Source organism: Eschscholzia californica, unplaced genomic scaffold (genome assembly GCF_041429995.1).
Source record: "Eschscholzia californica isolate CP2 unplaced genomic scaffold, dmEscCali1.0.p SCAF_1, whole genome shotgun sequence".
Classification (NCBI taxonomy): Eukaryota; Viridiplantae; Streptophyta; class Magnoliopsida; order Ranunculales; family Papaveraceae; genus Eschscholzia; species Eschscholzia californica.
In genome coordinates this window covers 85,220,320-85,247,044 of record NW_028238198.1, presented here as the reverse complement: position 1 = coordinate 85,247,044, position 26,725 = coordinate 85,220,320, and the positions used below count along the sequence as shown (strand labels likewise).

The following is a 26,725-nucleotide window of genomic DNA, read 5'->3' as shown; positions in this document are numbered from 1 at the left end:
GATTTTTAATTCAAGAAACCCAGAAGAATAATATAGGCCTTGGTGATACTACTTAATTTATTGAATGTCGATGTAACTGTTACATATGAAATAACTCACAGTGGCTCGTCTCTCTACTGAAGTTGAGTATAAGGCTCTGTCATTTACTATTGAATGTCAATGTAACTGTTACATTTGAAATAGCTATTTGCTTTATTGTGATAATGTGGGTGCAAAGGGCATTATTGTTAACCCTAGGTTTCTTCAGTTTGAATACCTTCGATCAAAGCTCATGCCTTCATGATCCGTCCATGTGCTTGAGGGAGGATCTTAGACTAAGAACCAAGGTTTGAGAATGGTGTCAAATAAACCAAGAAAGATGGAAAGTTAGGGTGCCTTCAAAAACTAATGAAGTGCCTTTATAATGTTTGTTAAAAAGATAAAAGTTTGTCAAGAAAGTAGTTAAAGAGTTACTATATTTCTGTTACAAGATTAGTTACTTTTTTGTTTTCATTTTATCTCCCTAACAGTCATCTTTATAAATTTTTCTAATTGTTAGAAATGTTATTATCTCCAAATAATGAAGAGACCTAAGTTGAGACCTAACCATGGCCCAACTTCTCATCAAAAAAAAAAAAAAAAAACCATGGCCCAACCCCCCCACTTGACCAACTAAAAGAAAGTGGTGTATAAAATAATACAACTTTATTAATATAATTAGATATGAAACCAGTGTTATATGACTTAATGGTTATCAATGTCATCCAACCATATAAGTAGGCAAAACCTCATCATTTATATGTGAAATATTTTAATACTCTATTTTAGGATTTCAATTTTGTCTTGTTTGATAGGAACATTAGATTACATGCCAATATTAGAAAGACAAGTGATGAAAATAGTGGAAAATTTGTTTTCTACTTCAGACTGACGAATTCACAATGACGAATTCAAGATGACGAATGGATGACTTCTTATATAACACGGTTTATTTATATAGGCCAACGCTTTGGGAAAAATTATCTAGTTTTCAGGGTGTGAAGTTTTGGGTGGAAACAAAAAAAAAATAGATTTTTTATTTCCCCCAAACAACCAAATCCTTTTCAGCTTCTTCTTCTTTTCTCCGGCGACTCCACCATCTCCGACGACTCCATCATCTCCGGCGACAATTTTTTATTTATTTTTTATTCTCCTCTCCATCTCCGGCGAAGGGGAGGAGCCCCTTCGCCGGAGGTCTGGTTTCCAGACGAAACCAGATCTGGTTTCGTTTGGAAACCAGATCTGGTTTCGTTTGGAAACCAGACGAGCTCCGGCGAAGGGGCTCCTCCCCTTCGCCGGAGAGAAAGAGAGAGAAAGAGAAGAAAGAGAGAAGAGAGGGAGAAGAGAGAGAAAGAGAAGATAAGGAGTAGAGAGAAAGAAGAGAGAGAAAGAGAAGAGAAGAGAAGATGGTGAAGTCGCCGGCAACATCCGGCCGGACGACTTTTTCCGGCGACATTAAAGGGGTGTTTGGTTTAATTTTTTTTGTTTTCCACCGTCTTCCCCGGAAACTTTAATGCTTTCCCCAAAACAGTGGCCTTGACCTTACTTTAATTTAGACAAGGGTCCACGGGATTTAGGTCCAAAATAAAATTCAAAAATAGATTAAGGTCCAATCTTCTCAGAAAATAGGATTTTAGTCATTTTTCATTTTGGAAGAAACATTGTTGATACATAATGTGTTATGTATGACACAAATAAAAAAATGAAATAAAATATGAAACTTTAACTTTGACATCTAGACATACTTTAACTATACTAAATGTATTTTGTTGTAGTAATATACGTAATTGATACTAAATAACGTGTATATTGCGAAACAGATAATAAGTTTGAAATCAATCGAAAAAATCTGAGATAAAAAAAAAAGAAATTGGGATTGGTTTTCATAAGTGGATTTTTTTTCTTATATAAAAGGTTATAATGGGTGTTATGATATTTAGAAATGGTACAGATCTTTTTTTTCTATAGAGATGGGTCAACTTTGACTAAATATCCATTATAATTATTATTTTGGCTTAAAATCCTATATTAATATTAGGGTGGACTAAATGTGTGTTTATGTGTAGATTTTTCGATTAGGAACTCAAAAATTAATAAGAAATTTGGTAAAAAAATAAAATTGAGGATATATAAGCTAGACGGGCTCCTAACACATCTACTTGAACAAGTTTTCTTTTACTTCTTTGCTTATGTTTTGGATAATTTCTTATAACAAACATCTTCATCAAAACTATTTATAGAGCGAGCTTTTAGAGACTCTACTTCTACCTCTTCTAATATTCAAATGACTCTCTAAAACATTAATATAATTAGGGGTTATTTTCCAAATAACCCTTAGTTAATGACCAGCTTCCCGCCTGATAAGCCACATAGTTTATTGAAACTAATTGGATGATCTCCTTTTTTACTTCAAGATGTAATTAAAAAAAAGTTGAATTAGGATTAGGGGGGGGGGGACAAAACGGATTGGTTTTGATTTCTCTCTAAATCTCTTTTTTCTCTCTCTCTCTCGTAGAGAAATAGATGATGAGAGAGAGAGCACGAAAGTTTATGTGAAAGAATCAAAAGATAGATAATCTTGAAATAAATAATCTTGACTTTAACAGTCGACGTACAAATAAGTCATCTGTGTATTTTCGATAAACTAAGGAGCCAGGTGGAAAGTTGGTCATAAAAGGGTTCATTTGAAAATAATCATATAGTTAACTTTAACTCTTTTTTAAGACAAGTTAACCATATTTTTATTTAATTCGTGATATTCATTATTTCTAATGGTAACTTGAGGTTGATTTTCGAACTTTCAACAAAAAAAAAGGTTGATTTTGGACCAATATATTAAAAAAACAACCCCTAAATAATAAGAATATCCAACATATGTATATATATAGGGATAAGATGAAAGTGGATGAGTTCGTAATGGAGGATTCAATGACTGAGATTTTACTTCAAGATGGAGTACCCCAGAATATTAATATAGACCTGGGTGATAGTACTCTTTCTGTTTCGAACTGGCCGGAAGAGGATTTCTCTTGGTTGGATGATTTGGAATTGGTAGAAAATCTCATGACAACTGATCATCATCAACTGGAAGCTGAATTCTGTGAACCCCTTCAACCATTAATTCAAAACAACAATGTTGGTGGGGAGTTTCATACACTTGATTTACTAAACGACGATATAATTGATACGAACGATCAATTAAATGCTGGAATATTTGATCAAATATCTGACGAGATGTTGTTTGAGTATCTGAATAATGATGTTGGTTTTGATGATCTGCTTCTTACGACCCATGACGTTAATACATCAGTAATGGAGAAACCAGATGAATTAGTAGATAATCATCAGTCACAAAAGGAGGATAAGGATGAAGATGAAGAAGAAGAAGAAGAAATGTTGGGAAAATTTAGTAGTAAGAATCTTGTGACGGAACGAAATAGGAGGAAACGGATAAACCAACAATTATTCACATTGAGGTCAATCGTCCCTAATATTACCAAGGTATATATACCTAAATACTTCAAGTACAATTGGTTTGCTTCCATGGCCTAGGAATGGGTTAGGAAGACTTATGATGATAATCCCATCAGTGTCTACAAACACTTACAAGTTGGAACATTTTAAATTACTTAAAAAATGGATTCCCATGTTCCAACAATAGTTTTGCATGACCCAAAAATATGGGCCAACCTGGCCTGATGGGATATCTGGTCGGATTAGATTTTTCGAGCATCTTCCTCCTCTAGCATGCATAGAGAATCTTACCTCAATAATCTTGTAAACAAGTTCTCGAGGTAGTATTTTGTTATCGACCTCTGATTCTGAATTGATATTTTTTATATGTTGTCTAATATCAATTTGGGAAATGATAGAGTGTCCAGTTACAATGCCCATTAAAATGTCCAGATTTCCTCATTTAGAAATAAAAGAGATCCCCACCATAGTCAAACTTTGAAAAAATCTTGTCTTTTAGTGATTCCACATCAGCTGGGCATTTTAATGGGCTAAAAACTGGGCACTCTAACATCTCCCAATCTATTTTTTTATGGTTAACTATTTTAAGGTCAAACTTTATGACTAACTGTCTGTTTTTGCCTCTCGCTTGAGTCTGAGCTTTTGTTTTGGCTTCTAATTTGGTGCGAAAATGTCATTTGATCATACGTTAGGAGATAACTCTTTTTTTCCTTTTTACCTCTTTTGTATTCTTTTATCTCTTTCAACAAAAAAAAAAAAGTATTCTTTTATCTATCATACAGCATCAGACTTTTGAACAAGCTTAGATGTAAATGATGGTGATTGATATATTGCAAAATTAATTTATGATAATAAATGGTGAGTGAATTAAAAATAAAACAGATGGACAAGCAATCAGTTCTTGGAGATGCATTTGCATATCTAAAAGGAATACTTGAAGAGACACAAATTGAAGAAGAGAGGATAAGCTTACTATCTTCTACATTGACCACTCAACCCCAAATTACACCCTATGAGCCTCCTCCTTTTGGGGCTCTACTTCCAACTATTTTAAAGGTCAGTATTTGATAATTAATCATCTTTAATTTTGTTAAATAATTTTAGTCGGATTCGTATTCAATTAATTCTCTGCACAATTTGTACTTCTGATTTTAAATTATGCATTGAGATCATTTTTAAAAAGAAATAAAACTCATGAAAATGTTGGGTAACTATAATGCTACATCAACATATGAGCAGGATTCTGAATAGCTCTCTTGGAAGGGAAAAAACATTTCTCATTTGTGACGATGTTACCGATCTTTTGCTATTTGAAAATCCATACTTGAAATTTTTGTGTTATAATATGGTCTAGGTTGTGAGGTATTATGGTTTTGCAGGAGGGTGAGTGAAGTCTTTTGGCTTATTTTGTTTCTCCCAGTCCACACCACCATTCTTTCTCCACTGCAGTAGTGGTCGTCAATAAATGATTACTTTCGACAATCTTTAATTTTTTTTAATAATCTTTCTCTCATTTTCTCTCCACCACCTTCGACCACCACCACCACTTTCTCCCACCACCTTATTTTTCACTCATCCTTCCTTTCCTTCTCACCCTTCTTATTAGAGCATAAAGATCGAGATCCGAATATATCAAAGTCAACGGTCCAAGATATAGAAGAGATCCGAAGATAAAGTCAACGGTCCAAGATATAGAAGATATTATTTGTATTTATCCTAGATAGATTCCTAGGATAATAAGACACCCAAGTCACTCTATAAATAGAAGTGACCTCTATGTATTTTATCATTGAGTTGCATTGAGTCTGAGTCTGTAACCAATCAATCCCACGATTGTGGAGATAATATAAAGCAGCCATTAATGGCTTTCTCCGTGGACGTAGGTCGTGATCATCCGACTGAACCACGTAAACTATTGTGTCATTTATTTTAGTTTATATCTTTTATTCTAACATGAAATCTTCACACTTCTCTTTCTCTCTCTTTATTCGTTCTGACGAAGGGGAGGATTCCCTTTGCCAAAAAATGACTGCTGACTTGGAAGAATCCGCAGAACCAGTACGAGTTGGTTGGGAGATTTCTAACTGTACCCCGAAATTTTTCTTACTTTCCCGAAGGATTCCCATAATATGTTGATTTTTCATGGTACTAGAATTATATATGTATTGAGAATGAGTTGTTGATATGATTGTGACTCAGATAGAAACAGAGGCGTTAACTGAGGAGAGATTTCTGTTGAAAGTAGAATTCAACAAGGCATTGGGAGGGTTGAGCAAAGTTCAGCGAGTCGTAGAGATGGTCGGCCTAGACATACTCACTGCTTCTATTGTTGATATTGATCCCCACAGGTGGCAAAATTCTTACTTTCTCCGTGTAAGTTTCTCTTATTCCCTCCCGCATGTAGGTTTCCGTAGATAGATGTATACACCAATAAAAATTAAGGGGGACTTGCAAGTTTGTATGGACAGGGAGATTTCAGGTTTTCGCAGAGAAAAACAATGACGTTAGACCATCTCCCATGCAAGACTCTAATTGAGAAATTTTGAAGTGTCATTTAGGATTTTTTGAGTTTTTTAATTTTTTTATAAATGATGTTCAAGCATCTGATTCTAAAATTTCTTAAGAAGAAATTCGATATTTGAGATTTCTCTTGAAGATTTTAATTCTCCACTCAATATAAAAATAAAACTACTCATAAAGGAGATGTCTTTTGAATGAGGATCTCAATAGTGTCAGTTAAGAAAGAGAATCTTAATTGAGAATTGAAACATACGACAATTAGAAATTTTATATTTTTGCATTAAATGCTCTTACAACATCTTCAATGGAACACTCTACCTCCTATTTTTTACGAAGAGAATGAATCTTTTTATTGAAGGATCAGAAAAAATCGGTCCGGATCTCCTGCGGGAATGACTTGGAAGATAAGCTCTAGAAATCCTACTTGTCAAGTGTCAACTAAGTGTCAAAATAGAGGAGTAAACTTTTTTTGTCCCCAATGAAGATATCTATTTAGTACGCATATCACTCTAATTTTAGAGTAGTGCACAAACAAAGTGAAAAATACACTCTAATTTTAGAATATCATGGAGAGTTGAATAGAGTGTTCCACTGGAAATGTTTTTTTAACAATAACTGTAACAATCTAGAATTTAAGATTGTCAAATATCCAAAAAGTTGATGGCCAAATATCCAAAAAGTTGATTTCGAATTTCAGTTTAAACTGTCCACCACTTCTTGGTGTAGTGGTTGGACTCCCACTCCATAACACAAAGGCTTCAAGTTCAATCCCATGAAAGTGTAACTTCAGGATTTGTTGAATTTGAGATAAATGAAGTAGAACTATACAAGTTGGGCTTTAGGCCTCCCTAAGATGTCTTTTAAAGGCAGATAAAAATAACATTTAGGGCCTAAATCAGACACTTGTAGTAATCATTCAATTTCATGAATCTTGATGTATCTTTGTTTATCTCTTAATCATGTATCAAAACCTTGTCAAGGCGACTTTTTTTTAGTGTATTTCCAAAAAAGGAATTAGTCTAAACGAGGCCAAGGTTTTTCGCCAAGTACTCATTTTTTATGGTAATACGATGCTAAACAAGTTTAGGAAAGAGTCCATGGGTATATAGACCAAAATCAAATTGATAATAGGTTTATAGACCACTCTTCTTAGATTATGGATTTTTGGTCCTTTTACAAAAAGGGTATAAAGTATGGCTAATTTATTGGGTAATACCAAATGTATCCCAAATCAAAAAACCCCGGGTTTTTTGAATTTACGAGGGTTTTAGGAAACTTTCCCAAAACCCGTGGGCGTGATTTGTGGGGGATCTTTATTCAGCCGAAACAGATTGGATACCAATCTTCATAAAGACACTTTCTCTCTCTAAACCTACTTCATTTGGGATTTCAATCGGTTTAATGTACCTTGATTTTAGGATAAATTTAGGAAAAAACGGTTAGATCCTCACGAAAATTTCTCTCTCTTCTATAATCTGTTTAGAAACAAAATCTAAACTTTCCCAAATCAATTTTCTCTCTCTTCTTTACAGATTTAGTATGGAGATTTATTAGCCAAAAATATGGAGATTTATTAGAAAAAAAAAAGATAGAAACAAATCATAATTTCTCTCTCCTCTAAACAGATTTGGAAATCAAATTTTCTCTTTCCTATTATCTGAATCAATCTAGGATCAATTTAGCGTGATTTGGGGGTTAATATACAAAACATATATATCACTTTCTCTCACTTAACTTTCAGTTTTGGAAATAGTATATTTTTCTGGGAACATTAAAGCAGCATTTGTTTTCGTTTTTACTCATACATAAATACAAATCGAATACAAATTATGAAACAAATACGTAAATTATGTATTATTGATGACGAATAAACCATCATTAGTCAAGTATACAACGTAATTTATCAATTGTATTTGGGTCTTGTTCAGTAAATTACACATACTTTCTATTACATAACACATAATTTCTTTTACATTACACATTGTTTACATTCTGTTACCAAAAAATCGTTTGCACTATATTGTCGAAGAGCATATGTAGTCTTGAGCAAGACAAACAACATTTACACTATATTGTCAAAGAGCATATCCAAATGATTTTGCACCACCAGGAAACAAATGACCAACTTCAGTAGCAAATTCCATAAGTAACAACAAAACTGCAAAAAGAAAACATATACATTTGTTAACAAAACAAACAATTTACTAGAAACGACATGTATAATGGAATAAATTATGCATAATGTTTGTTAAACTTCATAATGTGTTAGAAGACAAACATAACGTTAGTTCGAATCACAAGGTCACTGTTATGTGAAAAAATATGTATAATGTGCAATAAATTACATATAATTTTTGTAACATTTATTGTACTATAAACGGCAACTGTTTTGTGAAAAAAGTACGCGTAAAGTACATGTACTTTATATCCAGAGAAAACAATGAATCTGAATATACCGCAAATCTGAGTCCGTCAGTGAAGATGAATCTGATCTGAAAAAAACTTCAGTAATGATTAAACGAAAATCTTAAGATACATACCACGAAAATTGAAAGATATAGAACATACATAGATTCAATAAAACATTAAATATGATATAAAGATCAAAGATTTCATTATTGATATTAAAATTTTAGAGAGAGAGAGAGAAGTTTAGACTTCCATTTCAGATCTATCGAAGATGGAAATATATATTATGAGAAAGATCTACAATTGAATCGTTTTTTCAGAAATAATACATAACAATTTGATACAGTTTAAAAAACTAATTATTAGATCTTAAAAATGAATCTAAATACAAAACAGTAATATCAAATACATGAAAACAAAAACGAAATCTTACAAATGAATGTTCTCATTATGATTTTAGCAAAAATAATTACCTTCAAGAATTGATCTTCGATAAGTTTAATGGAGATGAATGTAGAGTTCTGATGTTAATAGTGGTTAAACAACTAGGTTAATGTTCTTGAAAATGAGATATACTATATTACGGTTACATATTAGATTTGTTAATATTTCTTTCATTATAATTCTGATTGGAGAGAGAAAGATGGAGACAATTAAGGAAATGATATATACATGATTATTTTGGCAAAAACGGTTACAAAATATATGGAAAGGTTATAATAGGTATTAATAAGGATTAAATATTATAGAGATTTGATATTTCTCTCGAGATGAATACAAATGGACTAGATCTCTTTTATGATGATTAATTTGGTTTTTAAATCCTTTTTAGGATTATAGAGGATTAAATCTCCTATTAGGACCCTATTTTTGGTCTATAGACTCAAAAATTATTTAGGAAACCCCAATGATAATTTTGCTCGAGATTTTAACACGAAAAAATTTGTATGCGTTAACTAGTAACATTTTATCTTTCAACAAAAAAAAGACTAGTAACATTTTATATAGGGATTCTTTCAACATAAAAACATTTTGTACGGGGAATAAATTTCTTTTCCTCTTCTCAATGAGTCATTTCCATCATCAAAAGGGTTCGTTTTTTTGTGACAAACATTTACTTTTAAGTTGACAGTGTTGAATGATATACTAAATTGGACCCGCTACTTTTTTGTGGCAAATATTTATTTTTAAGTTGATCGTGTTGAATGATATACTAGCAAGGACCCACCACTACAGACAACTCAAAGACGTTATAATTTATTTCACTCTTGCGAGAGCACGACTGAAAATTCAGACCTTCCTTAAAGAGCCCCAGACCCAAAAACCCCAACTATATTTCTTTATAAAAGTAATCTTGCTGCTCCACAACAATGTTTTTCTTTATGAGTTCAGATAAGTCTTGTTTTCGTCCACCCATTAATCTTTATATAATATGTAAATTGTAAAACTTAACACGACATCTAACGCTTTAACACGACATTTAACGCCATATGTAGGTTAAGAGAAACAGCGCAACGGTAACAGAAGAGAGCTTGTTAGAGCGTGTGGAAATGGTTGCTAAAGAATTTGGTCTTCTTCTTCATTTAGAATCTTAATTCATAATTGATCATTGCACTCGTTCAAACAAAAGCTTGACCATTTTTATGTCTTGGATGCATCATGGAGAGTTGTTTACATTTCTTTGTTATCTTAAGAATTTGGTCTTCTTCTTCCTTTAGAATCTTAATTCATAATCAATCTTATATATCATTTGCCTTAACAAGGATATCTTATACATTTGCCTCCACTGTTTCGAACCTTCATTTTTCTAAAAAAAAAGAAGCATTAAAATTAGCAAAAAGAAGAAGAAAATATTCCCATTTTACATTTTAGACTACTACTATATTTCTAATCCGATTTCACGACAGACAAAGTAATACATTGGAACAACTAGATCCTATTCGGATCTTTTACCACTCTTGAAAAACCAAGTTCAAATGAGTTTCGTATGCTTTTCGTTGAATGAATCTAGACTCGTGGCGACTAAACCTACCGAAAGGAAGATCACCTACAACCCATTTCTTGTACGGGTGGTTTAGTTTTCAAGTTCCTTGCACGTTTCAATGGCAACAAAGCGTGAGCCAGAGATGGTTTCAAAATTTCATCATCTTGAGTCCTTCTAGTCCATCAAAATCTGAACTTGGAAAATAATACTCCGTATAAGAGTTCATTCTTCTCCTACTAACTCATCAAGTAGTTCAAATGCCTTCACTAGCTTTCTTTCTCTGGACACAGATTCAACTAACTTACCCCAACATTCAAACTCTGGCTTGAACCCCATATCTACCAATCCATTCAATGCCAAAATTGCATCACCCACCTTCTCCTCCTCACATAAACTAACCAACAAATCATTCGATGTCGCAAAATGAGGTCGAAATCCTCTTCCTATCATCAAACTTAACAAATCCATGGCTTTTTCCATTTTCTTCTCCTTACATAAGAAATTCAATACAATCCTGTAACTCCCTTTGTCCAAACGAGCACCTTCGTACGGCAACCTCTCAAGCATTCCCATAGCCTCTTCGAACCTTCTTTCTCTACATAGACCTCCAAGTATGACATTATAAGTTACAGTATCTGCTCTACAATCTTTCTCTCTCATCTCTCTAAGCAAGTCGATAGCTTCATCAACTTTCCCAACTCTACAAAAACAGTTAATCAATGTAGTATAACCAACCACATCAATTACCAATCCGGAATTTCTCAATTCGTCGAAAACTTCTTTCACTTCCTCTATTTTTCCTTCCTTACATAACCCATTCATAAGAGCTGAGTAATTAAACAAATTCGGGTTACACCCATTTTTTCTCATAAAATCGATAATCTTTCTAGCTCGATCGACTTTCCCTCCTCGACAAAACCCAGTAATCAAAACATTGTATGTTAAAGCATCTGGTAATATCTGATGTTTCGAAACCATTTCTTCAAACAATTCAATGGCTTCTTTTAGTTTCCCATTTTCACAAAGACCACCCATTAAAGTAGAGTAAGTGATTAAATTAGGGTAAGAAATTTCAGATTTTCTCATCTCAGTTACAACTCTGAAAGCAGAATCAAGATCATTGTTCTTACAATGATGTTTAACTAGAATATTGAAAATGCAAGTATTGGGTTTAAAATCAAATCTTTTTTTCAAATCAGATAGAAGTTTTCGAGCTAAATCAAGTCTACTAGATTCAACAAGTAGGTTTAAGCAAGTACTAATAGCTTTCAATGAGGGTTTTTCACGAACAACAGGTTGAATTAAATAAAACATTTCAAGTATTTTTTCATGTAATGAAGATTTAAAGAAATGGGTCATGAGATTTAAGAACAAACCTTCATGAAATTTACAAGTTTCAAAGTTCATTTGACGAAGAACTAAATCAACAGCATTGAATTTCTTTAATTGAGCAAGCTTATGAATGATGATGGAATAAGTGTTGTGATTGTGATTGAATCCTCGTTGTTTTGATGCCTGGTTAAAAATTTCTAAAGCAAGTTGTGGGTCAGTTTCACGCTTGATCATTTTAATGGCGGAATCATGAGTTATAAATTTGCTTTTTCGTCTTTGTGAATCTTCTAAGAAGGAAGTGGTGATTTGGGATGGAGGAGGATCTGGTTTTGGAGATGTGGGTTTTAGGTATTGAAGAGGAGATATCCATGGAAGGGAAGAAGAAGAGAAATGACGTTCGAGATTGAGAGAAATTGACTTCATTAAGTTCAAGGAAGCTTTTAATGGTTATTGCACGCAAGGTGTTTGATAAAATACCTAGCAGATGGGAATGGCGGTAAAGATTTGGTATAATTTGAATTCTAGATTTCGGTATTTATAAGAGAGTGATTTGAAAGTGCAAGTTTGCTTCTCTCATCCCCTATTTGACCTTTTTGCTTTTTTTTTTTTGTTGAAAGGCGCTGTGTGACCTGTTGATATATTAATATTGTACATTCCCGTAAACAATAGTTTTTCCTTTTTATTATAGAATTGGTAAAAGGAATTCGTCGTATGGATTTCATTTCTGCCAATCCAGTAGTAACTATTCTCTCACCTAAATATAGCGGCATTCAAATTGTCCTAGATAGCGTTGATATATTATTTGTAGACTCGCTTGAAGATCGGATTGGTTATTATGTACCTCAGGTAAAGCTGGGGCGGGCAACACTAACAACCCGCAGTACAATGGGCTTGCCCGACCATAACTTTTGGGCTAGAACTAGTCCAGCATGTGTTAGCCCAGCCTAGGCTATTTGGTCCTTTTTCAAGGTATTTTTATAGCATGCGGCACTTGGGCCTAGCCCAGGATCGATTGGCTATTAGGTAACTAAGGCAAGCGTGAGAGGGGCTACATTGACAAACCGCGGTCCAATGGGCTTGGCGAGATCATACCTTTTGGGCTAGATGAACCAGCCCAGCACGTCCAAAACCTAGGCTATTTGGTCCTTTTAAGGGTAATTGAATAGCCTGCATAATTTGGGTCTACGGCCTACCCCAGTTCGTATAGCCTACCTCGTTTTGCCCTAGCCCAGTCTTTATAGCCTGCCTCATTCTGACCTAGCCCATGGAAGGGCTTGGGCTCAACAAGCCCTTGACACAAGTTATGCGGGTTTTGCATGTCAGGCCTGCTCGGGTCAGCCTCACTTTAAGCAAACTACCTCTGAGAAAGACAAATTAAGGCAACTTTTTACGGGCATATCTATCTACCTCTGAAATTCAATTTTTCTTTTTAAATGTCAACATATTTTAAGGGGTGTGACTCCGTGTCTCGAACCCTCGACCTAGAGAGTGGAAACCAACTCTGTAATCACTCCAACCAAAGGGTGTTGACTGAAATTCAAAGTTCTAGTAGCCCTATCCAAAAACTCTCGACAAATTTCATGCATGGGATCTTAGTAAAATTTGGACTTCTCATTTAAGCGCCAATCCCACCCAAAAAAACCTCATCAATATGTAAAACAAGGTGTTGTTGCGATCATTCTGATAAACAAACATACAAAAGAAAACTGTAGAGGAATATGACCCCCTGTGGGGTCATCCTGTAACTGTAAAATCTAGGGAGAATTACTGAAACCCCCGACTTTTGATAATGGGTTTACTGAAACCCCCGACTTTTATTAGTAATTACTGAAACCCCCGACTTCCGTTAGTTTTGATGGTGTGATTCTCCCAGAGGGAGAGAAATGACCCATTTACCAAAACCGGACATGTGGAGGGATCATATTATCGTGGGCGCCTTACACACAATACCAAGGTGCTTATATCAAAAGTCCATCTTCTATTCTTCTCCCGTCTCCTGGCATGTTAATTTGAGGTACCTATATAGTTTCTCTATATGCTGTTTAAAAAAAATCTTTCGCTTTGAGTTTTAGGATAACATTGGTGACGGTTATCCGGCACGGTTTTAAAGGTTACTTAACTGGGATACTAAAATATGAGAAACCCTTAGGTGGTAATTATTAAAGAAAGTTATGGAAAAGTTTTAAGGAATTAAGTTTTAGACAAATATTATAAATAGATTCTGTTTTAAGCTATTGTTGAATGTACAAATAGGTAAATGTTTAATCTTTTCCTGCTCACTAAAATGTGTCTCACATTCTAATGCATGCAGCTACATTGAGGTCCACATTCAGTAGAGATCAATCCAGAAATCAACCACCGAGTGTGAATGGGTTTATGCACGGGGAACAAGGTTTGCGAAAGGGACGAAATCTAAGTTAGTTTCTTTAAATGAGTTCATTTTGCTTTGTCCATTCATTTCAAAAGTCGGGGTTTCAGTAATCTCAATTAGTAAAGGTAGGGGTTTTAGTAAGTGGGCAAGTTTGTTAGAAAAGTCGGGGGTTTCAGTAATCAGATTATCAAAAGGTGGGGGTTTTAGTAAGAGGGCAAGAAAGTAATACTGAAAATATGAAAGTTAAATCTAACGGAAGTCGGGGGTTTCAGTAATTACTAATAAAAGTAGGGGGTTTCAGTAAACGCATTATCAAAAGTCGGGACTTTCAGTAATTCTCCCTAAAATCTATGACAACCACAAGAAGTATTAACAATGGTAGACAATAGAAAGAGAAACAAAACAACTTCCTATATCCCTGCTACTATCTTAACCAACCTCTTGTTTTATCCCTTTCTTTGATTGCCACAACCGGATCTTTGGTAGCTCTGCCAAGGGAAGAGAGCCGATTGGAATGAACAGTCTTCGTTGTTCTTGTAAGCCTTGCAAATGCCTTCGATGGGTCGTTTTGTTTAGGTTTTTCCACTTCAGTTGGAAGTTGCCTAGCTCTTTTCAACTCACTTGGTATTATCTTCTTCTCAAGTAAAGAAGTCGATGGGCCATTGTTGTTCTCCATTTCACCGCTTCTAGTTTTCCTTTTCCTTATAATATTGCTAAGAGGATCGACCCTCCTTAGCAAAGTAGACTCCTGATTTCGCACACGGTTAATCGAGTTCATGCTTCTTAGGATTTGAGGATCATTCTCACTTACGTATTCCTCATCAAACCGAATTTTTCCTTCATTAGGAGTAGCTCTCAACTTCTCGGCAGAATGTAGCTGTTGTAGTTTAAACTCGTCTTGTTGGTCTCGCTCTCTTAGTTTGTTTTCAAGTTCCTGAATCTGCCATAGAAAGTGGAAATTGCTAAAGTTTTTATATAAAGGGTCTTGGGCAAGCTCTCTCATGCTAGGGGTGGATGGAACAATTAGATAGCCCGTCCGGACCTGTTGCCCGAACTAGCCTAAAATGTTTCCATTTAAACAGGTTGAGTAGACCTAAGTGTTTTGGTCTATACTAATTAACCTGAGTGAAAACACACCGGCTTAAGTAATTTTTGGCTTTGCCCCTGCTCACATGAAAGAGCTTTTCCTATATTTACGCTTTCAGTTTGGTCATGTTGAAAATTTTAATTGCGATTTCGATTGAGAATCAAATTAAGCTGAAAAATGTAAAACATACCTTTTGATGAAGCAGTAGTGACTCTGAGTTCTGATCTCGTTCTTTAAGCTTGTTTTCGAGCTCCTTGACCTGTGTAAAATATATGATCAAAAACTCGGAATTTGAATTTCTCGATTTCTACCAGAAAGATATATTGTTCTGTTCTCTGCTTTAGTTTCAACCTTTCTTTCAAGGATCATAATGATGGATTCAGATTGTTCTGTTCTCTGCTTCAGCTTGTTTTCAAACTCCAGAGCCTGGGAAATAAAATATTAGAAAAAGCATTGTTAGTCTTCAGCTTTCGTGATCCACCCACATTTCAAATAATTTGCCACCTGAAGGAATAAGTGAAATGAAGGGAAACGCTAAGTTCCTTATTGAGATTAAAATTTGTTGCAGATACCTTCTCTTGAAGTGCCGAAGACTCCAATTTTTCTCGTTCTTTCAGTTTATTTTCAAGCTCATTGACCTGAAAATTGGAAATGTGAAGGTGCTTCAGACTACTGTTTGTTTGTTTATAAGGAGGTAGAATAAAAATTCGAACTATATTAATCTAAAGACCACCTTGTGTAGAAGGGTGTTACAAGTTTCCTCTTTCCCCTTCAAATTTTCATTAAGCTGCCCAACTTGTTTCTGCCATTGACTGTCCACCTGCGTTCTCGAATCAAGATGCCCTTCGAGTTCCTTGACCTTTTCTTCTTGTTTTCTGCACAGCTGATCTTTGGATCTTGCTTTTGCTTCCAAGTTTTGTACGGTCTCTTCTAACTTATGTAAGGACTCCTCTTTGGATCTTAATTCCTGTTTCGCCTTTTCAAGCTTCACAAGCAGAAAAACAACAAACTTAGCAAATAAATTAACACATAAAGAGTTCGTAAGTTGAAAACCTACCATTGTTTTCAACTTTTGAACTTCACCCATATCGAGTTGCTTCTTGGCAGGACCCAACTCAATCTTTCGAACTCTTGATGCAAAATTTAATGAACTGAGTGTCTCACCCAAATCATTCTCCGAAGGGCTAATTTGAACAAACATCAAAGTCTTGGAGTCACCCCCTGCAAAACAAAAAATCAGAAGTTGATGTAATGAAACTATAGCACAAGAGCCATCAAGAACTCGAACCACTAAGTACTTAATTTCCACTCTTCCCAAACTTGAACTTGCCTAAGGAATCTTGAAGTAAATGAGTTAGCTTTGAGTTCCTGTAAAAGAGGGAAAATACAATCAGCATATGCAGAAGATAGAATACAGAGTTTTGTTAGTAGATAAGCAAGCTTAGGAATAGACCTATATGGGATGTGAGTACTTTTGTTGCCTAAAGCAGAAATTACATCCCCAAGAGCTGAAAGTGATCTATTGATGTTTTGAGCTTCCTTAAGGCGCTCCCCTTGCACATCAGTTTTTGCGAGTCTCTCACTACCCGCTAAATCAACAAGCCAAAGCTTACTATTGGTGCACTCCCCGTTCATCAGGTTTTTCGCCTTTACCATTATGCAAAGCATGCTGAGCCAAAATTGGGACAGAATGAAAAGATTCAACACAATTTTTCATGACTAACAAAAAAAATATGTAGAAAATATAGTAGTCACGAACCAGTGAGATCTACTACTTCGCTCGTTCACGTTGTTCGATCCAACGACCCTAGCATTGCTCCCAGCTTGCAATACATCCCATGCTTCGTTAATGTTCCCAACTTCTGCTTCCACAATTCCTGGAACATGATGAACCCCTTCAGAAGCTTGCCTTACCTCCAACCTAGAACACAATCAAATCCAAATGCCAATAAGCACTACAGTTCCTCTGAAACTATGTAATAACAGGAATACTCCTTTTAGTATTTTTTTCATGGCGGATATGGTTACTCATATATGATACTTGGCTACTAGCGCCCTTTCGGTGCGTACATTGGCCAGAAAATGGCACTCTAGGTTAATGCTATTTTATTTTTGTATTTTTTTTAAGATAGGTAACAGTAATTTGAGTATCATGTAACAATAGTTGATCAAATAGTAAAGGTCTAATGTAATAGCTCTTGGAGTCCAATGTCAAAAAATCAAAATAGTAGAGGTCGTCATTAATTAAGACAATATATTATGTGTTTGTGTGTGTGAGACGTTATGGGATAACGGGTTCACATACAACCGTGCTAGTGTCCACGTTACAGAGCTTCTAAGGGAAGGTAATCTTTTAGGCTTATTGAGTCACCTATTTATGTTGCCCTTTAAGGTTTAAACATGTAAGCTTCAGATAAATAGTCACTTTTATTCAAGGATCATATTTACTTCTTTGTTGCCGGGGAGGTAGCAAGCAAGTCCCTGATCTGCTCGTTATAAACTTCAAGCACACTGACAGATATGTTGTAGCTAAAAGTGTCACTCCTTTGCCTGGCAATATTAAACAACTCCTCAAGAGTCCTATAATTGACTCCTCTATTATTCTCAGGACCCTCCATTGTGAATGTCTTTCCAGTCCCTGTTTGCCCGTATGCAAATATACAAACATTATAACCATCCAAGACAGAAACCACCATTGGTGAAGCATCTACAAACACGTCAACTGCAGTGGAAAAAAAAATTTCACTTCAATAACTATAAATTTCCAAACAAAATTGTTGTTTATTCAATTATTCCGAAAATACATACCTTGACCATCCTTTGGCGTATAAACTCTGTCAAACTTAAAGGTCTTCTGCGTAGGACCCCCAGAAAGTATGCCAATATCTCCATTCTTTGCTTCATTGAAGTTAACCACAGTTGCATACCCAGCTGAGGACTCTGCTTTACTTAACGGACGGCATCTACAGAAAACCCTAATATTTCCTGCAACATTGTAATTGAATAAGATTTCAAAGTTACTTCAGTTACCACTTGGGTAGTGACAGCTAAGCATATCAAAAGAACATGCCTTTCGCCTCCTGAACTTCGTTATATAGCTTCTTTCTCTTTGCATGTTCCTCAGCATATTTCCCTTTGAGATCTTCACATTGTTCAACTATCCAAAAGAAATAGAATTATGAGGTACAAATTTTCCACGACAATTATGTCCAGATTTCGTTGGACTCCAACTTACCTAAGGCTTGAACAGCAAAGACCATTTTATTCAATTCAGGAATCGAATCAGTACATTCATGGGCTTCACGTGATAGTTGTAATTGCTCTTTTTTCATTATCTGTGAAGAGACTAAGCGATAAGCAAGAAAATCTGATTGGTTGTCACAATAAGGAAGGCAATCTTTTCTGTTTTCAGTCAAGGAACTGAACTCTTTACCTTGATTTTTACTTCCAAGTTATTAATAGCTGCCACCCATAGTCTTTTGTCATGTTCATATGTGGAAGAAACGTCCTTCAACTTCGTTGTTTGCTTTTCCATGGTTTGATCTGCATATTAGCAGTACATTATCCAACATAAGGAAATCACAGGTACACATAAATGAATAATGGAGTTGCAATCCACATCATTCCCTCTATAGTTTGTATTAGTCTCGCCCATGCAAATGAACAAAAGTAATGCCAAAAAGAAACGCAAACCACTAAAATAAATATGAATTAGGGAACAATAAAAAGTATGTCAATTTCATCCTATCCAAACTCCTAGGATGATGGGTCTATCTCCCCAGGTCATCCCAATTTTGTGTAAAATATCTCTACCTTATATCAACTTACCAAGGCTATTGAGATGGAACATCTTATCATCTAACTCCATCTGGACCTTCTCCAATTGTTCATTTGTAGCTGTCAGTGACATCCAAGCCTCGTGGCACTCATTGCTCTTAAGCTTGCACTGGCTAGTCAATTCCTTTATCTTCTCCTCATACTTCGCCTTAGAGTTTAGTTGCATAATTTTTTTCTGAAAAGTCATCAAATAAAACCAAATAAGCATCACTACGAAAATATCATAGCTAATGACATCTTCAGTTACTTATTCTAACCTGAGCAGAAGGAACTTCTATTTCGGTTGCACAGTTTTTGCAGATAAGGTTATCCAGTTTCGTTGGAGGAGCTGAATCATAGTTACCGACATCAATACAGAAAGTCTGGTCTAGTATACTAAGATCACTGATTCTACAAGAAAATATACCTGATAACTTGGACGCCCTCCTGATGCAAATTCCACTAATTACTGGATTTCCATGAACCCCTTCGAAGCTTAATTCAACTAATCCATCTTCACCCACAGATACTCTGGCATCAAGAAGCTGCAAAGGTTTGTTGCCTCCAACAACAGAGTAAATATCCAGTTCGGACAAAACCTACCAACGTCAGTTAGCCGATAAAGGGTTCAGGGTCAGAACTAAATAAATACACCATTCAAAGAGAAAAGATAATTGATTAAGATTCTCTCACCTTATCTCCCTGTAAAAAAACATTAAACAATCTAATTCCTTTAGGTCCATTGGTGTATATGATCTCTACAAAATGTAGATCAACAAAATAATCTCCTTGGGGAAGATTGTCAAACTTGTAACTGAAGTTTCCACTCCTTGCTGATTGATAAATCGATGGATAATCACCGCCACCGATAATACTCTGATCCGTTCTCAATGATTGCCCTCCTTGAAAATAAGTATCAGCTTTGAATTTCATACTAGATTCCCCTTCATTTAGAGCCCCACCTCCAGCATTCACAAACATAACAAAATCCTCCTCTAATGCAACAAATAAAAGAAAATAAAAATTGTTAAGATTCAGAAAATGAACAATTAAGTTGAAACCCTAATCTACAAATTCAACAAAAAAAATGTTTCTTTTCCCAGAGTGACCTCTATCAATCTATCATATCCCAAGCATATCAATGAACTCAAAACCCTAATCAATAAATCCAAAATTTGTGTTCAAACAGTCTAAGAAATTATATTAATACAGATTGACAACAAGAAGATTTAAGGGAATTGCAAGAATAAGAAGTTACAGATTAGAACTACTGACCTGTGCAATTTATCAGAGAAAACCCCGCAGCCACTAATCTTGAACCCGAAATACAGAGGATCGAATCAAATGAACATCCGTCATCATCATTATCAACATCTTTGATTGAACTTTTCTTGACTATTCTTGGAGATCTATACTCATCGAGAAAAGATGAAGTATTTTTATATTCAATATCGTTCTCCCAATCATAAACCCTAGAAAAACAAGATTCAGTTTCTAGGGTTTCTAAGTTGCTGTGAGAAGAAATGTTTGTCTGAGTAATCTTTTCCATTGAACACAATTGCGCTTCGTTCCGACTGAAAAATTAGATATTCTGATTTATATTTTAGGTGAGAAAGTTATTTTTCCCTTTGTTAGCATCTTTTTTCAAAATTTGAAATAATTTGTGACCGTTATTTAGTATAATTAAAACTACTATATAACCTCCCCACTGTGCCCGCGTAGGCGCGTAAGTGAATCATCTCACCGTTCATATTATGAAGATGATGGTCGAGATCTTGGTGAGAAATAGGACCTGTCGCAGGGAATAATGGACTGTCGTTTTTGGGCCAAAATACAACTTGTTAGATCAACTCCAAGCCCAACATGTCGGGCATAAAAAATTATTTTTCAACCCAAAATTTAAGTCTCAGGTCAGCCTCAAAAATCATCTCCAATGTCGCACTTGGGCCTAAATTTTGAATATTTTAATTTCCCAATTTACTTGATAAGTTCGATCAAACAACATTGCTTACAATCAGTTATTTCAAACTTTAAGTCTACTTAACTACGACTAAACAACAATGATTACTAAAGATAACTAGAAGAGATTTCTTGGGTCTCGCGGAAGACCGATCATATAAGCATCTCGCGTTGCCTTAAGCATTCGTGCACCATCTTCGTCGAGAGTCCTAGCATCAATCATCATTAAGTTCACACCATATTGATCTCTAGCATATTGCATTTTTTGGTTCTTGTATTCTTGTTGTACTCGTAGGTTTTCTTGATGAACTCGTAGAGATTCTTGTTGCACCCATGCATTTTTCCGTTGTAATTCCACAACTTCATTCATTGCAATTGCTCTTCGGTGTGCTTCTTGGTCTCTCGCTTCTCAATATCCCTCAGTTGGAGTTTTTGAAGAACCATTGACTTCTTTGTCTTTAACAGTAGAATTTGTATAATTTTCTCAAACTCTTGCATTTGCTTTGACTTGTTTACGACTAATTGATCTTTCCTCCGTAGGAATGAAACTAAAATCTCTTTTGTCGGATGTTGTCGGACCTGACATTTCTGACATCCACTTGTTGTGTGTCATCAAAATTTTGTAAACATGTTGGAATCTAAAGCTTTTCCTTTATGATTGTTTTATAAGTATCAAGTGCTCTATGGAACTGAAAGAAACAAAATTTATTTTAATTTTATATTATGAAGTTGAAAAAATATAAATAAAGGGATTAAAAGATTGAATAATTACCCGATCATAATCGTTTTCCTCGACTTTTTGAATTTTATTTACTAGCCTCAAAATAGATATAAAGTTATGCCATATAGAGTTTATCTTACTGAAACAAGATTTACAACTCCCGTACGAACACTCTCGGACCGCCTCTGCATTATATTCCTCGGAATTTTTTTGCCAAAATACTTTAGAGTACTGATTATTTCCGGTCACCTCATCATACGTGATTTTCAAAAAAGAATGAACAAGTGAAACATCTTCATCTTATGTATACGGTACCCATAGAGCTTTGTTGGTTGAAGTTGTGTCTCCAACACTTTGGTCGGCCGAAGGGTTGGGTTGGGATTGAGCCTAAGGCAGCCCCTTTCGACGCCAGTTGGAGATGCTCTTAAGATGAAGAATATGCCCCAAACTCACAGAGAAGTAGTAGGTAGTAGGTGGTCGAAAATTGTGACAGTGGTCGGAAGTTGGGGTGGTTGAGAAGAGGTGAGACAGATTTGTTTATTTCTCTTTTGGATTCCCCAAAGTCCTCCATCATCGATTTTATTTCACCTAGGTAAGGTTGCTGGCAAACTGCTATTGTTGGCAATTTTCATTTTCTTTTCTAGATGTGTCCTAAGGGCACACGTTGAAACAAAAAGGCTAAAACTGTATGCTTAGTAGCAACAGGTCGAGAATAGTATCATATAGACAAAAGTGGGTCTACCAAGTCATCAAGTTGTTGCTTACAAACTCTATGACTTAATTATCTTTAACCAACTAGAGTAAGCTGCTGCAAAATTCCAGGACAAAACATAATCATCGAAACTTAGGCACCTTCGCAAAATCGCAACCTTAGGGATGACAACCAAAATTTCCCATCTCTCTCTCTCTCTCTCTCTCTCTCTCTCTCTCTCTCTCTGTCTCTCATGTATCTACAGTTTGATGTCATGAATTTGCCATTGGAAGTCAAGTCAGAGAGCTCGGTCACAGCTCGCTATAAGGGAACCTCCATTGATATCGCTCTGTGAAGATAAAAAAAAAAGTGCTGTTGAGTCACATACTAGAGAGAGTAATAGCATTTATTGTGCCAAAATGTGAGTTTCACCTGATTACATATGAGGTTGGCAGCAGTCTCAACTTCAGCAATTGATTCATGATCAAGATCATCGGTGGTTCCTAGAAAATCCCAAAAGTCAGATGGTAGAACTCCATCTCCCCATAGACTCTGTGTTTCCATGGCGTAATCTGGTGTCTGCAAGTCCACACACAAGGGCTTACTTGAGACAGGACCAACCACATGACTGTCTAAGCTACTATTACTTGACCTGCAGAACATTCATTGAGACAGACATTGCAGAGTTATACCTGTTCGTTGAGATCTGCAGAAGGATTTTCGACTCCAATTGGTAAAAACTTTGTAAGATCTTCAGAGGTTTCCTGCATAGCCAAACTCCAATAACCAAATGATGAAGTTGGACAATCTAGTGTAAATGGTTATATAAAGAAATACCGAAATGAGAATTGAGAAATTCAGATGTTGGTCTAGAAGCAGAACCCAAAAATTAAATGACATGAACAAACGAGAACAAAAATAGACCTGCTCATCTGGGTTGAGAGTACGATATTTGGATTCAGTGATTAGTTCAAAAGTTTCCTGCACCATCCGTGGATTGAGTTCCATATTCAATATAACAGTGACGAACGAAACAATTCTTCTGTAGGGAGAACAAGGTAGAAGCTTATCCTAAAAGAGTGTACCAGCTCATCTTTGTGGTTAGGCACATTTTGTGTCTCCGTCGTTAAATTTTCATTATCTACTGAAGAATCCTGAACAAAACCCAATAAGACAAGTAATACTAGTTAAATGACTCCCGAAACTTTTATTCTTTTACTCATATACTGTTGAAGTAGTCGTTTTCTAAATCTTCAATAACATGACTACGTAAGAGCATCCTCAAAGATGACCCTGCTTTTGGATTTGAGGAAAATAATGACTGGCCAAGTCAGTTCCACTGGGAAAGCATGAGACAAAAATGAGTTGGGAAATGAAAATACGGAACTTGAAAGAAAAAATGTTTGACAAATTTCGAAGGATGCAATATGAAAAAGCATAGCCTTGGAAACTTTTGGAACAGTATCGAATCATGTCGTCAGATGAGAATTACGACATAAAATCTACTAGTAGCAACGAAAAGAGTTTACAATTCTAGGAACCCGTACCTGTTTGTTTTGATCATAAGAAAGATTTCTTCCACTCTTACTGAGGTCTCTGAGAGTTCCCTACCAATACAGACAAATCAAAGCATATCATATAATATTGACGAATCCAGTATGACTAAGATTTGTCAACACACAGTGACTTAACCACTTACAATGAAGAACATACATCAAATACCTTCCCCAAAAAGAAAGGACAATCATCAACATGTCACAATTTATACATACATAAACCATGTCCTTCAACCCCTAAAACTATACCAACCTTGTTAGCCCACATCAATCCACAAGCATTGCACAGAGACCTTGGTCCAGATGGGCCACGTCGCATTGCTGGAGTTGACTTCTCATCAATGCCACAGTGTCGACACTTACGAACACTATATTATGGTAAGGAACAAAACAAATGAAAGAAGATGGAAAAGGGTACCAATGAAGCAAATATATCAAAGAAAAAGTTTCTCTTCAAAATGATCATGTGCAATGAAAATAACTCGCTCAAATTCTGAACAAGGAGAGCCATCACACTGTAGGACGCTCTTCGAAGTTTCCCACCGATGCATCCTATTGAAAATGATAGATGGACTCCTAAGTACAACACTGTGATACACATGAAGGCGTCGGAAGGCAGGGTTATCTTCTGTTTAGAGTTAAAAATTCAATACCAAATCCTCATTACCTTTGAGTCAACCCTCTACGGGAAGTATAACGGATTTTCTTGTCAAAGTTTCGTTCTTTCCGCTTTTCACGGAACCTAATCAAGGAACCATTTCTTCCTGAATTATTCGAGCATCTTGGGCCATTAACCACATCCTGGAAAAACGTGAGATTAAACGGTGATAATATATACCAAATATAAAATTATGGTGAAAAATATGTATACCCACACAGCTACCTGGTTGCTCTGGTGCATAGATAAACCAAAAGTTGGGATGGTAGTAGGTTGGTCACCCGCTCCCAAAAGCAATAGCACTGCTTTCACCTATAATGAGTACATATAACGTAAATCAAACACAACTTCAAGAACAAAAGGAACTCCCAACCCCCAAAGAACTAATTTGATATAACCTAGCAAAATGGCACTGGAGTTCAATCAATTGTGTTATCCAATTTGTGTACCATCAAAGGAGTTTTAATGAGACTTATGATCTTCCTGGTTCACAACAACCAACTAATCACCAAAATTCAACCAGGTAAGAAAATGACAAGATGAGACAAGTGGAACCCGAAAGCCAATTAAGCAAATATAAGATGCCAAGTAAAAAAACCCCAAGATTCAGTCTTAAACCCAAAAAGAAAACTGAAATCTTGTGCAAATTCTCTGCCATTAGTACTAGAATCCGAAACTCGAAATTAAGCAAGTAAAGTAAAAGGCATGCAATCCGAGAAGAACCCATTAAAATTTGCACGAAAAGAACAGAAATATGTCACATTTGAACTAGTAGATGGAGTTATATAAAAGATGGACCTTTTGAGGGGTAACTGCATGAAAGACATAAACTTCGCCTTGAAAGGACATAGTGAGTTCACTGGGTCCACACACTAAAGGAACAGTATGGGTAAGTTCGACTAGGGTTTCTCGATTCACTTTGGTTTCTTCTCCATAATCCACCATCTGATCACCTCCACCATCAACATCATCGTCAATGCCATCATCACCATCGTCATAATCACCTTCGTCTTCATATCCTACTTCTGCTTCTCCTTCGAGAGGGCTTTGCATGGATTCTTCATCTCCTTCAAAATGACGACCATGAAGCGGAGATGAGTTCACCGCGTCCATTTTTCCGAAATGTTTCATCTTAGAAAACCGAAAAACCCTAACCATAATGAACCTTACTTCATAACTTGTTGTATCATTGCAGATAAGAACATCATTTATAGTTACTGTTTAAACTCTGAGAAAGAACCCTAGAAGAACGAACTGAAATTTGCAGGTTCTAAAACAGAAAAAGAAGATGAAGAAGAAGAAGAAAGAAGATGACCGGTTCATAAAACACCCCTGAAGTAACGAATAATTGCATATTATGCCACTGACTTGTTTTTTTTTTTTTTTTTTTGTTATTGAGCAAAACCATATTTTCATTCATTGTAATAACAATCACGAAGTTACATGGCAGGTAATTTTTATTTCTCTCATCTGAAAACTTCATGAGATACATAAGATAAGTTCATATAACTTTCGAATGCAAAGTGCCTCATGAAGAGAAAGAAATTGACACGACACTGACTCAAAGAAAAAACCCTAAAGGCCGACAAAAGATCCTGAAGATCGAAAATGAAAAGACCCTAACGGTCGACAAAATAGAATACATAATGCAAATAAAATTGCAGATTATGCCACTGCCTTGTTATTCCAAACCAATTAGCATTTGAGGAGGATACCCTTTAAGTTAAGGGCCTTAACTGATAAGTATTTTACTTAACCCCTCGAGTTGACAGAAAATGTCAGGATTCTAATTCATGGTTTATCGAACTTGGGTTATTAAAGGTCTAAATAAAGCAGTTTGATGAGTTTCATGCCTCTAATTTCGATAGACTTTATGCCCGATAGTCTAGAATGTTTAAGTTTAGGCGGTTATCGTGCTTATCGCATCTTGATGATGTATCAATGCCTTTGTAATAAGAAATAAGTTTGAGGTCACTTGATCCAACCAGATTCCCACCCCTACTAGGCGCCACTCCTTTTTTACTTGGGGTCGCTTTCTCTCTTTGCGCCTAGACAAACTAGGCAAGTCTGAGGACACTAGGACTGCACTCAATCCGTGTTGGGCTTGAACAATACAGACTACGACATGT

The 26,725-nt window shown here is 35.6% G+C and overlaps 4 protein-coding genes across 6 annotated transcripts; 1 reads left to right on the top strand and 3 right to left on the bottom strand.

Moving 5' to 3' along the window:
* The first annotated feature begins 2,913 nt into the window (after nucleotides 1-2,913).
* Nucleotides 2,914-10,078, top strand: LOC147570401 (uncharacterized). The gene is made up of 4 exons (XM_086664492.1): nucleotides 2,914-3,519; nucleotides 4,375-4,548; nucleotides 5,692-5,865; nucleotides 9,918-10,078. The coding sequence occupies exons 1-4, from the start codon at nucleotides 2,914-2,916 to the stop codon at nucleotides 10,014-10,016; spliced, it is 1,053 nt and encodes a 350-aa protein (XP_086520618.1). The 3' UTR covers nucleotides 10,017-10,078.
* Nucleotides 10,079-10,134: 56 nt separating this feature from the next.
* LOC147570400 (Pentatricopeptide repeat (PPR) superfamily protein) lies at nucleotides 10,135-12,295 on the bottom strand. Its single transcript, XM_086656966.1, has one exon. It carries the CDS (start codon nucleotides 12,158-12,160, stop codon nucleotides 10,628-10,630), a length of 1,533 nt encoding a protein of 510 aa, XP_086513092.1. The 5' UTR covers nucleotides 12,161-12,295; the 3' UTR covers nucleotides 10,135-10,627.
* Nucleotides 12,296-14,374: 2,079 nt separating this feature from the next.
* On the bottom strand, nucleotides 14,375-20,686 carry LOC147570399 (kinesin-like protein KIN-14R). The gene is made up of 19 exons (XM_086656965.1): nucleotides 20,287-20,686; nucleotides 19,705-20,006; nucleotides 19,439-19,610; nucleotides 19,290-19,360; nucleotides 19,024-19,207; nucleotides 18,629-18,738; nucleotides 18,431-18,530; nucleotides 18,266-18,352; nucleotides 18,004-18,180; nucleotides 17,644-17,917; nucleotides 16,955-17,116; nucleotides 16,649-16,864; nucleotides 16,526-16,563; nucleotides 16,253-16,416; nucleotides 15,929-16,180; nucleotides 15,768-15,833; nucleotides 15,547-15,621; nucleotides 15,386-15,454; nucleotides 14,375-15,048 (listed from the first exon to the last, which is right to left on the bottom strand). The coding sequence occupies exons 1-19, from the start codon at nucleotides 20,558-20,560 to the stop codon at nucleotides 14,533-14,535; spliced, it is 3,309 nt and encodes a 1,102-aa protein (XP_086513091.1). The 5' UTR covers nucleotides 20,561-20,686; the 3' UTR covers nucleotides 14,375-14,532.
* Nucleotides 20,687-22,397: 1,711 nt separating this feature from the next.
* On the bottom strand, nucleotides 22,398-26,014 carry LOC147570398 (uncharacterized). 3 transcript variants are annotated; one of them, XM_086656962.1, is made up of 11 exons: nucleotides 25,395-26,008; nucleotides 24,822-24,908; nucleotides 24,606-24,739; nucleotides 24,455-24,514; nucleotides 24,192-24,306; nucleotides 23,930-23,989; nucleotides 23,468-23,536; nucleotides 23,307-23,363; nucleotides 23,075-23,146; nucleotides 22,815-22,961; nucleotides 22,398-22,731 (listed from the first exon to the last, which is right to left on the bottom strand). In XM_086656962.1, exons 1-11 carry the CDS (start codon nucleotides 25,752-25,754, stop codon nucleotides 22,681-22,683), a joined length of 1,212 nt encoding a protein of 403 aa, XP_086513088.1. In that variant the 5' UTR covers nucleotides 25,755-26,008; the 3' UTR covers nucleotides 22,398-22,680. The 3 variants fall into 3 exon arrangements, with proteins under 3 accessions (XP_086513088.1, XP_086513089.1, XP_086513090.1); XM_086656963.1 differs by having other exon boundaries at nucleotides 24,455-24,526; nucleotides 25,395-25,987; XM_086656964.1 differs by lacking the exon at nucleotides 24,455-24,514 and having other exon boundaries at nucleotides 25,395-26,014.
* Between the last annotated feature and the right edge of the window lie 711 nt (nucleotides 26,015-26,725).